This window comes from Montipora capricornis, chromosome 2 (genome assembly GCF_036669925.1).
Source record: "Montipora capricornis isolate CH-2021 chromosome 2, ASM3666992v2, whole genome shotgun sequence".
NCBI classification, from domain to species: domain Eukaryota; kingdom Metazoa; phylum Cnidaria; class Anthozoa; order Scleractinia; family Acroporidae; genus Montipora; species Montipora capricornis.
The window spans coordinates 47665351-47680350 of NC_090884.1; the positions used below are offsets into that span (position 1 = coordinate 47665351).

At 39.7% G+C, this 15000-nt stretch overlaps 1 protein-coding gene across 1 annotated transcript in view; it reads right to left on the reverse strand.

Annotated features, from left to right (window-relative positions):
• Positions 1 to 13195, reverse strand: part of LOC138024897 (uncharacterized) — a 13802-nt gene extending 607 nt beyond the window's left edge. Inside the window, exons 1-3 of the mRNA XM_068872094.1 lie at positions 13094 to 13195; positions 2125 to 3288; positions 1 to 99 (exon numbers count right to left, since the gene is read on the reverse strand). The exon at positions 1 to 99 is cut by the window's left edge and continues 607 nt beyond it. Coding sequence (XP_068728195.1) covers positions 1 to 99; positions 2125 to 3288; positions 13094 to 13121 — 1291 coding nt within the window. The 5' untranslated portion in view covers positions 13122 to 13195. The remainder of the gene's footprint in view (positions 100 to 2124; positions 3289 to 13093) is intronic.
• Between the last annotated feature and the right edge of the window lie 1805 nt (positions 13196 to 15000).

Consider the following 15000-nt stretch of genomic DNA (forward strand, 5'->3'; position numbering starts at 1 on the left):
TCTGCGTCTGACTGACCAATCCAATGCTTTCGACATTCCTCGTTATGCTGTCAACACTTCCATGAGATCCCATGCATTGTGCATTCTCTCCCGTGTCATCTGACAAAAAAAAAAAGTTATAGAAGTCAGCTAAGAATTCGCAAAGCATAGCTTTAAAGTGCCTATCCTTAAAAAAGAAAACATTTCCGTTCAACAATTTTTTGCACTTGTCAAACACTCATTCATTGGTTTAATAGACTGCTTGGCATTGTTGACGTCAACCCGGTATTGAATCCATTCCCCTTCACTGCTCGGTCAGTGGTCTAAGTATGGCCACTTCTCCCACCCTTCAAAGTGAATAAAAAGTGAATCTTCAATAAAAAGGTTCTAAAAACAACACAAGATATTTGAAATAATTTTGGTGTACGAGTGAAGTGGAAAAGTTTGCTGAGGTGATAGGCACCTTAACAATTTTCATTCCATTTCAAGAAAAGAAAAGTTTGTTAGACAGAGCCAACACTCTTTTACAACATTTCTCGAAAACGAAGCACAAATCAGAGGTAGAAAATTCCAAGGCAACCTTCGATGATACCTGCGAACAGCCAGTCAAATACGAGCATTTCCCCCAAACATCTCACAATCACACGACATACAAAGCAACCGTTATACGATCCTTGACGAGGCGAGCACAAATAGTTTGTGACTCAAACGACAGTGTAGCTAACGAAACCAAGTACTTAATGAAACAACGTTTTTCGGAAGGGAACAACTATAGCACAGATTTTGTCAAACGCAACCAGGAACCCATGACCCGGAGCCTACAATTCCCAGACTGGGCCTATGTCAAGGCATTTTTCCTGCCTCTTCAACCGTTACCACAGCGACAACTTGATAATGTACATAAGAGGGACTTCTGAAACTGTCGGACGCACAATACAAACTTAAAGTACAACATACGCGTTGCCCACAAACCTATAACGACTTAACGACACTTAATAACGAATGTCGAGGACAAAGACGACCCCAACAGGCAGTATACAAGATCACACATGCTGTGATTGCGAGGCCACTTACATTGGTGAAACCAGCAGGAACCTAAACACACGACTTACAGAATAAAAACGAGCGACTACGAATGGTGATCTCAACAACAATATCAATATCGACTGGGACTCGACTGGGACTCTTAACCTACTGTACCAACTATTACCAGTGCCTCACACTTGAAAGTTGGTATGCAAACCTAGAACAAACTACATTAAACCGTTGCCAGCCTCTGCTGGCACCTCACAAACTATTACTTAACAGAAAACCTTAACAAACAAAGTTTTTCCTCTCAGCTTACAAACCTACCGCGACCTTCACTTACAAACCGGATTGTAATGCACCAATCACCATCCTGAGAACCAATCATATTACTTTTCCCACTACCAATCACAGCACAGACCAGAGCATCACTACATTCATCTGAATTTCCAACCGCCACCTTACTCTGAAGGCGACTTCTGCTCAGGTTGTCGAAACGTCAGTCACTGCCAACAGTCCTTCTCAGGTTGACCCAGACGATCAAATTCTATCGATGCTTGACTAATAAGGCTGCTCAAATGTCATTGTAAGCATGTTTCTAGTATTAGGGATTGACAAATTTCCGGTTTGATAGTTGATAATAATATTGGACTTCATATCCTACTGATGTAAGTGTTTCACGTCTGTTGGGTTTCTAAAGTTACAACAATCGGGATTTGGTTTATTTGGAGATTCTCCATTCACGTGTGACTCGCGCTCGCCTCATAACTACTACTGCTCACCTGAAAAACGTAAAATTTAACAAAACAATAAATAATTATTTATTGTTTTGTTTAAGTTAAAGAAATTCTAAAGGTACGAATACTTGGAGGTTTCGCTTTCTGTCACAAATTTTTCAGATTGCCAACACTCATGTGATGATAAGATATGGGAGCTGATAACCAGGTTTCAGTAAGCCTATCAAACAAATGCATTATAAAGAAACATTTTTTTGGGAGGTGAGCGATCAACAAGTTTGCTACTTACAAGACTAGGTGAGTGCTTTTGAGGGTCACTCCCCAGCTTGCAAGTGATCTAATTATTATTGCTTAATATTTTGCTTCTTGTGATTATTCTTACCATCCTTGCATTGGATCATCGTGAAAAAATTTTTCACAAGCTCTTCACATTGTTCTGTCCAGTTGAAATTATTCATGTATTCCTCTTTGAGTCTCTCAGCTTGTAACCAGCGGTTGCGAGGGCTGTTTTCCCGAATCTCCTTTATCTTGTCAGCCCAAACTTGAGCATCATCTGATTCCACCACACAATTTGCCCCTGTACGTAGGTGTTTTAATACTACACCAAGTCCACAGTATGCGCTGACAAGAACAGGAAGGTTGGCAGATATGGCGAGAAGACCACTCATACCATAACCTTCAGTTCGTGATGGTTTTATGACCAGATCAACCTCACACAGCCATCTGCGCCAGTCTAGATGGCTCTCGCAAACCCTTACTGTGAGCTGACGATTATCAATGCCCTGATTGAGTAGAGCCTGTCTTATTTCTGCTTTTTTCTCAGATGATTCGCCAGACCCTACAACAACAATTAGGTGGTACGACATGTCCAGTAATTTGATTGCTGAGGCTGCAATGTCACATCCTTTGACTTTGAAGAAATGCGAAGAACCACTGACAAGCACACAAAATTTGACATTATCTTCATGCACTTGACGGATGCCACTCAATTCTTCAATTACTCCAGGAGTTAACTCAATCACTTTTTCATCATTTCTGGAAACACGTAAGGCCCGTCTGTATGCATCAGCTACCTTAGGACCAATTGCAATAATAACATCAGCCTTTTCACACAATGCAATCTTCATTTTGTGGTCATGCTTGCAATTTTCAGGATTTTCAGAAAATGTCAGCAGTTCTTCACTGATCATGTGCACAACCTGAGCCCATTTACATTTTTTATTCTTTCTTATCACTTGTGCATGTTTTCCAAGGCCAGGTCCATAGGCATGGATTAAGAAAATGTCAATTTGAAGACTGTCGGGTGGATAACTCAGAAGCTCAGTTTCAGAGAAACCATGAAGATCATCTGCGTCAACAAGTTCGATGTTCAAATTTCTTGCGTGTTTGCTGTGTTTCTCTGTGTGGCCTGGGACAAATCCAGTCACCTTCAGCCTGGGATCCTTGGCCAATTCAATGAGTAACTGTTGATTGACACAATTATTATAGTTACTGACATCAGATACCACTGTCACGTTTAACTTTTTGCCTGCCGCTGATTTTGAACCTGTTGGATTCATAAAAAACAACATTGTTAATTTTCGCAGATAAATCTACTTTTTCGAGTTACCGGTAGATTATCCTTAGACTAGTGTATCTAACAGATTCACGCACATTTTGTTTTTTAAAGTAAGAATCTTGTTTTTTTCGGCCCAGGCTAAATTGATATTCTTACTTTTCTACCGATTTTAGGCTGAAAATATTCTTGGGAGTCAGGGTCGTTTAGTGGTCATCAACCGTGCCGCCCACCTCCACGACCCAGGTTCAACCCTGGCCTCGAGGTTGAATGTGGGCTGAGTTTCAGACGATCTCAATCTGACTCCGAGTGTTTTTCTCCGGGTACTCCGGTTTTCCTCCTTCAGTAAAATCGACTCCCGGCCTATTCCATCAGGCTGTGGTGCTGTGCTCCGAGGTTATACATGGGTCGTGTTCAGGGGCCGGGCGCCTAGCCGGCAGCACAGCTCCTTCGGTCCGATCTCGTTGAGCCGCGCTCTTAGTAATTCAGTCTCCGACTTCGAGAAAGGGTGATTAGCAGGTCAGATATCATTGTACTATTCTTAAATGACATTTCCGTTTTAAAATGTATTGGGGTATCATTTCAAGTGTTCGGTGTCTGGTACTGTATCGCGTTACATCGTGAACGTGCTCCATCGCTTTCGTTGCAGCCAGCGAGGTCAAGATGTCACGTCAGACGACGCTTGGTCGTTGGGGCAGCTTAAAAGTGCATTTCTCGCAAAACACCGTGATGGAAACGAAAGTAACCGATTTTTTTTCAACTACGTATAGAGAAAGAAATACTTTTATACGGTTAAGTTAAAAACGTATAATTGTATTGTATTTACTGTTCGTTATTTCAACCGCGTGTTTATTCTCAAAATATTCTTGAAATTTCGCAAATTTCAGTCACCATTAGTCTCCTACGCAGCCGTTCTTTGTGTGGTCACGCAACGTGGGGAGGAGTCTCGATATTCTTATAAAAAAATCAATGTTAAGCAAAGTCGCAGCAACGATGCAGAGAAGTGCAGATTACTGCGGATTATTTTTCCTTGTGGTAGTCGAACTGTGAACTTAAGCTATAAGATTGAATACACTGAAGACCGTAAAGTCACTCTTCCCTGCGATGTTTGGAAGCTTGATGGGTGGAAGCTTAATAAATGCAGTTTGGCGATTATTTAGCAGAATTGTGAAAATGGGTGTAAGAAAGTATAGAAGTTGACTACTATTTTTCTGAACACCGAAACATCAGTGGAAGAACTTTCCGCAATAAGATTTATTTCCGAGGGACTTAATATCTAGATTAGGAATTTTTGTGAGTTTTCACTCTTACATCATGATGTGTTGTTTCATCGAACATTTACGGGACCTCGTGCTTATGAAATCTCCAGAGTGTTTGGCGGTGTTCTGCTCAAATGCAATGCATTTTGGTAAAAGCTAGTGAATGGTGCAGTGCATTCTGGCTAATTATGATGCAGTTCTGGAAAAAAGTGGTGAATTCGAGAATTCGTCCTACAGTCCGGAGGATATTAAGCGACAAAAAAACACAAAATCAATTTAAATTGTAATACAAGTATGAAACTTTCACTAAATATAGCTTTTAAAATGTAGATTAATATAAAAGCAAGACCCCAGCTGGATCTTGCTCCATAAGTGTATATTTTGGGGAATATTAATATGCGGTAAGCGGTTTGGGACTGCAGGCTTAAATTTTACAAATTTACTGGCTTGAACACTCTAAATTTACATGTAAGTCAAAAGCAAACAGAAAGTGTACATTTTTTTTGAGAAGTTTAAATTTGTCGATTTGCTCTCAATCTGAGCTTCCTGTTACGTACGATGCCCTTCAAAAACAAAATGATCCTGGGCCCGGGTCAAACCTTTCAAAGCGAAAAATCACTCTATTCTACCACCGATAAACATATCGGTTGAGACTAGAATTAAATTGACGCAACAGCGTGAGGCCTTAAGGTCACATTCACACTACTGCTCAGAAAACCAACACCAAAAAACTAAAAATACTATTTTCAAGACTAACTATTTTCTTTGGCGAAAAGAAAATCTCACAGCAGTATAGAGTAGGCCTGTCGTGAGCTTGTCGCATGCGACAAAATCGTATCGTGTAAATCGGCCCTAAAAAATTCCCAATAATTGAAGGAAAAAGCTATAGTTGGCATTATTTCTACATTCCAAACGGTGAAAGATCAAAGCCATATATGGAACTTCTCCGCAAGTTTTTTGAGACAGTCTGGCCCTTTTGCTATTCAGATGGTTATTTCAGAAACCATTTCATGACAGAGAGAAGCCAACAATTAGAGGTGGTGGCAAAGCAACACAAACTGAATTTCAACAAAGGAGACAATCCAGCTCCATGTGGCAAGTATTTAAAATTCATATTTTCCAAATGCCAGAGATATAGCTGTTTTGGCGCAAGTTGATAAAAAGCTAAATGCATCACAAAGCATATTCAAGGGCTTGGTCCACAAGTCATCTACCAGGAAAGCGTGAAAGAGGAAGCAAAACAAAAGGAAATGTATCAAACGAAAGACAGCCACAATATAAAATGCAAAAGCAAGAGTTCTGCGTGTAGTTTTACCTCGAGTAAACAATGACAGCATGGATATAACTATTGAGAAAGAAGGCTTCTCATTTTGTGGTTTTGTGAAAGACAGTAAAAAATCAAATAACCGATTCCCTGAAGCTCCTAAAGAGCCTACATTTCTGATTCCCTACAAGCAGGTCTGGTCTGGTTTGATAGTGAGAGTACCAGTTACTCAGTGACACTGACCTGCCACTAGGACACTTACCGGCCTGCATTAACCAAACTTTATTTATTTTTCAGTTTGTTTCGGCTAAAGACGTTGTTGTGTTTCATGCCAAGTTTCATGGGGATCTAATAATGAATTCAGTTGGTGTTAGAAGGGGTGTGTCTATGAAAATAATTATGCAGACCTGAGCTTAATTCAGGACAGTGGCAATATGCTCATTTAATTAAACTAGCACTCCCACCGGTCACCCTTTCACATCAACCTATATAACATGGAAAATAAAGTGACCCCCTCCCCTCTTTGTTGCTTTATGAACCTCCCTCAAATTCTCCTGGCCCACCCTCTCTTGTAAAAAATGAATGCTCCCTAAAAAGTGTTACAGTTATGATTGCTGAGGAAATGAGTTAGCAGATGCAATAACCATTAAAATAACAACACTGGCACAGGAATACAGACACTTATGGTAGCGACTGGCAACAAAAAAACAACACTGACAAAACAAAATGAATAGGAGATGCATGGAAGTCCCTGCGATGCTTATTTTTTTCACCGTTTTTGAACTTTTTGCTTAAAATATTTAGAGTGTCTGGGGTGTAGTACTTCAAACATTTTCCCCTCATAGTGTTTCCACGCCTTTAGTGGCTGATCCAGTTGGGACGCGATAACTATGACGTCAAAGAAGTCAAGAATGTAGTTCCATTCTGAATCGTCAGAACATTCACGGCATCTGAAGGGTAACTATCGTCCGTCACTTCTATAAAGACTTAACAAGAAGCTCTAGATTTTCAACAAGACTTCTATTCTTACAATTTTGCACATTTCTTCCTGAAGAGATGTGATCAAATACTTCTTTGATGTCATTAGTTGCCAGAGCCCAACTGGCTCAGCCAAATTTTTTTGACTATAAATCAAACGCCGACTAAAACGCGTGGATACACTATGAGGGAAATCTTTTTGAAGTACTACACTTCAGGCATTATAGATATTTAAACAAAAAGTTAAAAAACGGGGAAAAAATAAGTGTCATTGGGACTTTAAGGTCACTTCATTTTTTAGGTTCAGTTGAGAAGTGTCCCAATATAATGCTGTAACTGAAATTGTTGAAATGGCGGATTCTTCTTGTGTAATGGATGAGATGGCAAATGTTAATAACTACTAAATAACTGAAAGTGAGGTCGTTACAGCAAAATTTCAAACTGAGGCCTTGCCGTAGGTCAATACAGCTGGGCCGAGGTTGAGATTTTGCTGTAACTACCCAACAGTCAAGGTTATAAAGATGTTTATTATATGGCTAACAGAACAGTTCTAAAGAAGAAAAACTAATTTGCATAATCCATAATTATTTATTTATTTATTCCATTTTCACTGCATTACATGAAACAATATTATTCATACTACATACTATATACTACATATTAAAAGAAAGAAAAAAAAATTCACTGCAGTTGGGAGGACTAGGAGGGAACATACAAACCATTCGAGGTAGTCCACCCAAAAACTACAACAGGCATTTAATTAAAGAAGAAGAAGAAGAAGAAGAAGAAGAAGAAGAAAAAAAAAAACATTAAAATATGTCTTAAATCTAAAAAGTATAATTATTGCTAATATGTCATATCCTAGATTATTCTATTCTAATCAGAAAATAATTGTTGCATCAATCACTACATCCAAGAGACATGGGGACTGTCAGGGTCGAACCTCTTCCTTTTATAGAACTCATTACATTGTTTTTAAATAATAATAGGCTTAAATTAGAGGTCCTAAGTTTATCGGGAAGGTTGTTCCATAAATATGGTAATCTATTGAAAAAAGTGCCTTTGACTAATTCGGTTCTGACCTTGTTAATCTTTAATTTATTACTAGAATATGAACTTAATCATTTGTCTGAGCATTACGGAGAATAATGCTCCAGTGTTTAGCTGCTCTTAGTCAATCAGAGCGTGCATTATATCGGCCAGAAACACTAGCCATATAATAAAAGCATTTTAATGATTAACTCCATGAATATTAACCACAACAACAACAACATTTATTTGTACCAATAATCTAAAATAGTTTTAATTTTTTTATAATAAATAACTAATAAAAGTAAAGAGGGGAACTGGCCCTCTGAAATAACTAGAAAGCTAAAAGTGCCATGGAGCCAGATTATCTTGTACCTTAGTGAGCATCCCAAGCAGTAATCAGAAGTGAATACAGGTCGTTCCGCCCCAGAGTCAATCTGCCCCATAGTATTCTGATGACCCTTATATGATAGCTTACCAACCCTAACCCCAGTTCTTTATCACTAAAATCAGTGCTTAGACCTAATCATTAAAATGGGTACAAGGAAAGGTTACGTTTATACAAACGTTGGCCGGGTAGGACTTATATTTTAAACAGAGTTAACTGAATAGAGTGTAATGTGAAGTGCTAGATTTCTATCCCATATGAACCATATGAACCACGGCCTGCTCCCGTCTGACCTTGTAGCTCAGTCGGTAGAGCGGCGGAGATCTAACCCGAAGGTCGTGGGTTCAATTCCCACCCTGGTCAGAGTTTTTCTCTGTCCTTGTGTGGGCCCATTTCCATCAGTAGGGCTAACGCTCACATGGTTCATATGGGATAGAAATCTAGCACTTCACACTTCACATTACACTCTAGTCATTTAACTCTGTTTAAAATATACGTGCTACACGGCCAACGTTTGTATAAACGTAACCTTTCCTTGTACTTGTACATGTTCATTGCCGTGACTTCAACATCTTCAGTTCCCACGGCCTGCTCCCGTCTGACCTTGAAGCTCAGGCGGTAGAGCGGCGGAGGTCTAACCTGAAGGTGGTGGATTCAATTCCCACCCTGGTCAGAGTTTTTCTCTGTCCTTGTGTGAGCCCATTTCCATCAGTAGGGCTAACGCTCACATGGTTCATATGGGATAGAAATCTAGCACTTCACATTACCCTCTATTCAGTTAACTCTCATTAAAATGGGTGCTTTCAATTAATCATTAAAATGAGTGCTTAGACACGATAATAAGTGGGGCGGATCGACTTTGGGGAAGTATAATGACTGGCTACCTCGGAAGTCCGTTTGTACTAGTGTATGACTCCTGCAAAGGAACACTAAGATTGCTTCCGAGTCGCCATAGAAAAAAAGACATCTCTTTATTGTACTTATGGGGTCAACAGTTAACATCTCATTACCAATCAAAAGCCATTAGATTGCCCTTGTTTGAGTCAACCTTCGATTCTCCTTGACAAAATTAAACCAAGGGGACCTAACGAGCCAATTAAGCCAAAAGCCTTTGAGAAACATTCCTAGGCTCCTTGTAATGTATAAAGACTGTCTAAAGAGATGTAGTTATCACCAAGAAGAATTTGATCTGTTCGGAAATCTTAGCTGAAAATTGAAGTGTCCAAACATTTTAGGGAATGATATTAATTTTCATTTTAGAAATTGCTAGCTGAGCATGGCCTTCTGAGAACTTCCCAGCGAACCATTTCCTCATCCAAAACTGCTAGGTGATCCTTTTAAGTGCCTAAAATTGCAAAAACATCCCTTTCAAAAACCTAAGGGACTGCTTTTCCCTGGTTTTGAAACTTTTAGGTGATGTTTTAGTAAAGAATTGTGTAGTTGTTTGGCAAGGTAGAACCAAAATTCTTAGAACAGTTTGACTGTCCCGATCCCGAACACATATTTCAAGGGAACCCAACAAGCAAATTAAGCCTAAAGCCTTTGAGAGACATTTCTGGGCTCATTGTAATGTAGAAAAGATTGTCTAAAAAAGACATTTTTGTCACCTATAAGAATTTGATCTGTTCAGATATCTTAGCTGAAAATTAAAGTGACCGAAAACATTAGGGAATGAAATCTTCATTTCAGAAATTGCAAGTTGAATGTTACCTCTAAGAACTTCCCAGCCAACCATTTACTCTTCCAAAACTGCTAGGTGACCTTTTTAAGTAGCAAAAATTGCAAAAATATCCCTTCCGGAAACGTAAGGGACTACTTTTTCCTGGTTGCGAATCTTTTAGGTGATGTTTTAGTAAAGAATGTATAGCTGTTTGGCAACGTAGTACCGAAATTCTTGGAACAGTTTGACTCTCCCGATTCACATGGTATTTCACCGAAGATTATCGTTTGGTACCCCTAATTAAACACCTGTCTAAATTGCTCTGTAATCAATCAAAGAACTGAAATGTACACACAAAAGGAAATTTGAGGAAACAAGTCTTAATAGGTTCAATAGACCTTTTCACGGTTTCTGACGCCATCTTGGTTGGGGCAAACGCGGCTCAAGGACGGTGCCTACTACTATTGTTATTGCGCATCTGTTCTGCGCATCTCGATATACTCTGATTTCCTATCGGTGATGCTAATAAAGGGATATTTTTGCACCGTTTAAAATTTTGCAGACAAAGTAGATCTTTGCAAGTACTATTGGTATCCAAAAAGGAAATTGGGGTTAACCAAGCATTGTTCAGAGACAATTAAGCTTCAATTTGAGAAAGAACTCCATACATGGCTTTGTATTCTAAAGCTCTTTACAAATATTGTTCATGGTTACTCCCAATTTCCTTGTTCGATTTCAATAACACTTGTTAAGATCTACATTTCCCGCATAATCAAACCGGGGGGCAAAAATCCCTTAGGCTTTGAATTAGTTGGCACCGTCCTTAAATTATAGTGAATGTATGGGATTTTGGCCGAATTCAAACCTCTATAACTCCACTACAAAGTGGCAGATTTCAAAAACTTTTAAAACTTTTTTAGTCATTTTCTTAATATCACTGACTCAACGGAAAATTAGATCATTGCACAGGAAGGCACAACGTCTGAAAATTGGATTTCGCGGGAATTTCAATAATTTTGTTTACAAGGCCCGGATTTACTGTACATATGAAATTTACAAATTTCATTTACGGTCGTTATAGCTGGATTCTGATTGTCATACTTCACGAAAATAATCTCAATAGAAGCGCTTTTGGAATGATTTCCGTACAGGTCCCTACTTCATTATGCATGCAGAATAAATTAATTATTCATTCCTGCTATTGTTTTGTAGAACAATACGTATACCCAAGAGAACCGAATATATACATGGGTAATTTGTACTTACGGGATGAATAAAAACGGATCTCATTTTTTCTCTCCCTCCCTCTCTCTCTTCTTTCCCTTCATCGCCCACACCGTTACTCGTTTTTGTCTCAGCTTTCCTCTCTCTATCCCTTCGTCTTTTTCTTATTTCCAGATCCCGCTCGGCTTTTTCTGCCATTTTATCCCATGATATGTCACTCGCAGCTTGCCTTGAACTCCGACCCACTGTAAACCTCTGGATTACTAGTCCCTGTTCTTTACCACTGAGCTAACGTGTCAAGTTGCTAATTCACACCTTGAAAATGATATTTATTTTGAATTCTGGCTGACTATTTACATAACAATGATATGTAATTATATACACGTGCCGCGCCGAGCACCTACAATCGAACTTACACTTGTAGGTTACCGTTAAAAGATCCCTGTTTTACTACTCTTGAAACAACCCATCCCTTTAATAATGCTAACCGTACCCCTAATTACTACTAAAGGCACTGTTTAGGCTTAAGGTTAGTCCCTGTGATAGTTTTAGGTTTTCCAGTATTGCTGTGAACTGTGACCTGCTTTTCCTTCATGCCCCGTGCGTGCGGCACACTTACAAGTTCACTGCGTGGAAGAGTATACCACGCTTAAAGTATGATTGGTGCATCTTTCATGGGAAACTTTCATGCACGAGTTCATTGCAATTAAAATCGTTTCATATTTCCCTTCTTTTGAAGCAAACTTGTGTCTTCGTAATAATCAAGATGGCTACCGAAGTAAAAGGGTCACAGCAATGGAAGATTTGATCATTTGGATATTGTCCCTGCTTTATAGCCTTTCCAGAGTTGTGCATAGAGTGGTGCAAAGAAAACAATTTACTTTCGTCTTCCGTGTCCAAAACCTGTGTGAAAACGCAGTCAGTTGGCAAAGACAAAGTGCCGCATCGGGAGATGGATCTGTTTCGTGATGCTCAAGAAAAAACCGCAATGGATAGCCTTCAATCCGCCAGAACACATATTACTTTTCTGACCGTAAACTTTCCTTGAAAAAATATTAGCCCTAGCTACCTGTGGCCGGAAAGTTTACAACTGCCTACAAGACAAGGGCTAACATCATCTCACCGCAGTTAACCATCGCCTAAACTTCGTCGACCCAGACAAACGAGCCCACAGCAGGGCATTGAAAAGACATGATGGGGAAAGAAACGAAGTATGCCTCGTAGGGGAACATCCATGGATCTCTACCAAAGCTATTTACTTGGAAGTATCATTGAGCATATTGCCAATCTCTACAAAGAGCGATAAATCGCAAAATCCCTCTAAATGCGCCGTTCGTGATCCTAAATACATTGTACAGGAAAGGAAGAAAATATACACTTTGCAGTGTCTCGGCGAATTTTTAAGCCGTTGAGACAGGAAGAACAAATTTCACGATAAAAAGAGCAGGTAGCCATTAAATTTCTTATGACAGTACTTTTATTTGGTTTGTTTGTTATGTTTGCAAATCTGAACCCTATTACAACGATTGCTTGAAACTCCACTTCTTGCGCTTATTCTAAAACCGAAAAATGGGTAAAATTGCAGGAAAAGTGCCGAAATTGCAGGAAAAACTGTTCGATTTTCCGTATTACAGACAAAAGTTAGACCGACTTTTTTGAAGTCCATATGGACTTAGGAAAAAAACCCCTAAAAAGAAAGAACAAAGCGCCACAGTCCCAAAGGACGACTATTGTTATCGCTATTGTTTTCTTGAAACAAAGGAGTGTATGCATAATGAAGTAGGGACCTGTGCGGAAATCTTGCCGCGCTTTTTGAGAGGTATTCTCGCTATCGACAATCTTTAGACCCTAGAGGATTTATAATGGCTCGAAGTCGGCAAAATTCCCATACATTCACTGTAATATTTAATTTTAAGATGTGTTTGCCCCCCAACCAATATCTCGTCAGAAACCGTGAAAAGATTCATAATCCGTCGCGTAAACACCTCTCCTACCTGCCTTAACTGCAGAATACCCTGTCATTTTGAAGCTGCACCTCTGAAGACGCTGGATACGCGGATACGCAGTCGATAGTACTACCCCTCCCCAAGTAAACTTCTAACTATACGCACTGGAAAAATGGATACTCGGAAACGTGGATACGCGGACATCTCTCATGGGAACTGGATACCAACCTCGTGTAACATACTTCAAAATGCTCTGTCGTATAGTTCCCGAGAAAAGCAAGCTACATGCATGGTACGTAACTTGTCTAACTTGTTGCATTCTTGTGCAAATCCCTCTGTGGTGGAAGATAGACGGTAAGCACGGTTAACCATCGTGTTGACCAGGCCTCTCTTGTATCTGTTGTCGACGTGGCATTGGAAATGGAGTAGCAGTCCTGTGTCGGTTGGTTTTCTGTAGACCTCTGTCATTAGGGTGCCACATCTTGTCAAAACTGTACCGAGGAACGGAATAGAGCCGTCAAGTTCAAGTTCCATAGTGAAAGACAAGCTAGGGTGTACATTGTTGAGTACTTGGAGGAAATCTGGGCAAGATTTCCGCACAGGTCCCTACTACATTATGCATACACTCCTTTGTTTCAAGAAAACAATAGCGATAACAATAGTCGTCCTTTGGGACTGTGGCGCTTTGTTCTTTCTTTTTAGGGGTTTTTTTCCTAAGTCCATATGGACTTCAAAAAAGTCGGTCTAACTTTTGTCTGTAATACGGAAAATCGAACAGTTTTTCCTGCAATTTCGGCACTTTTCCTGCAATTTTACCCATTTTCGGTTTTAGAATAAGCGCAAGAAGTGGAGTTTTAAGCAATCGTTGTAATAGGGTTCAGATTCGCAAACATAACAAACAAACCAAATAAAAGTACTGTCATAAGAAATTTAATGGCTACCTGCTCTTTTTATCGTGAAATTTGTTCTTCCTGTCTCAACGGCTTAAAAATTCGCCGAGACACTGCAAAGTGTATATTTTCTTCCTTTCCTGTACAATGTATTTAGGATCACGAACGGCGCATTTAGAGGGATTTTGCGATTTATCGCTCTTTGTAGAGATCGGCAATATGCTCAATGATACTTCCAAGTAAATAGCTTTGGTAGAGATCCATGGATGTTCCCCTACGAGGCATACTTCGTTTCTTTCCCCATCATGTCTTTTCAATGCCCTGCTGTGGGCTCGTTTGTCTGGGTCGACGAAGTTTAGGCGATGGTTAACTGCGGTGAGATGATGTTAGCCCTTGTCTTGTAGGCAGTTGTAAACTTTCCGGCCACAGGTAGCTAGGGCTAATATTTTTTCAAGGAAAGTTTACGGTCAGAAAAGTAATATGTGTTCTGGCGGATTGAAGGCTATCCATTGCGGTTTTTTCTTGAGCATCACGAAACAGATCCATCTCCCGATGCGGCACTTTGTCTTTGCCAACTGACTGCGTTTTCACACAGGTTTTGGACACGGAAGACGAAAGTAAATTGTTTTCTTTGCACCACTCTATGCACAACTCTGGAAAGGCTATAAAGCAGGGACAATATCCAAATGATCAAATCTTCCATTGCTGTGACCCTTTTACTTCGGTAGCCATCTTGATTATTACGAAGACACAAGTTTGCTTCAAAAGAAGGGAAATATGAAACGATTTTAATTGCAATGAACTCGTGCATGAAAGTTTCCCATGAAAGATGCACCAATCATACTTTAAGCGTGGTATACTCTTCCACGCAGTGAACTTGTAAGTGTGCCGCACGCACGGGGCATGAAGGAAAAGCAGGTCACAGTTCACAGCAATACTGGAAAACCTAAAACTATCACAGGGACTAACCTTAAGCCTAAACAGTGCCTTTAGTAGTAATTAGGGGTACGGTTAGCATTATTAAAGGGATGGGTTGTTTCAAGAGTAGTAAAACAGGGATCTTTT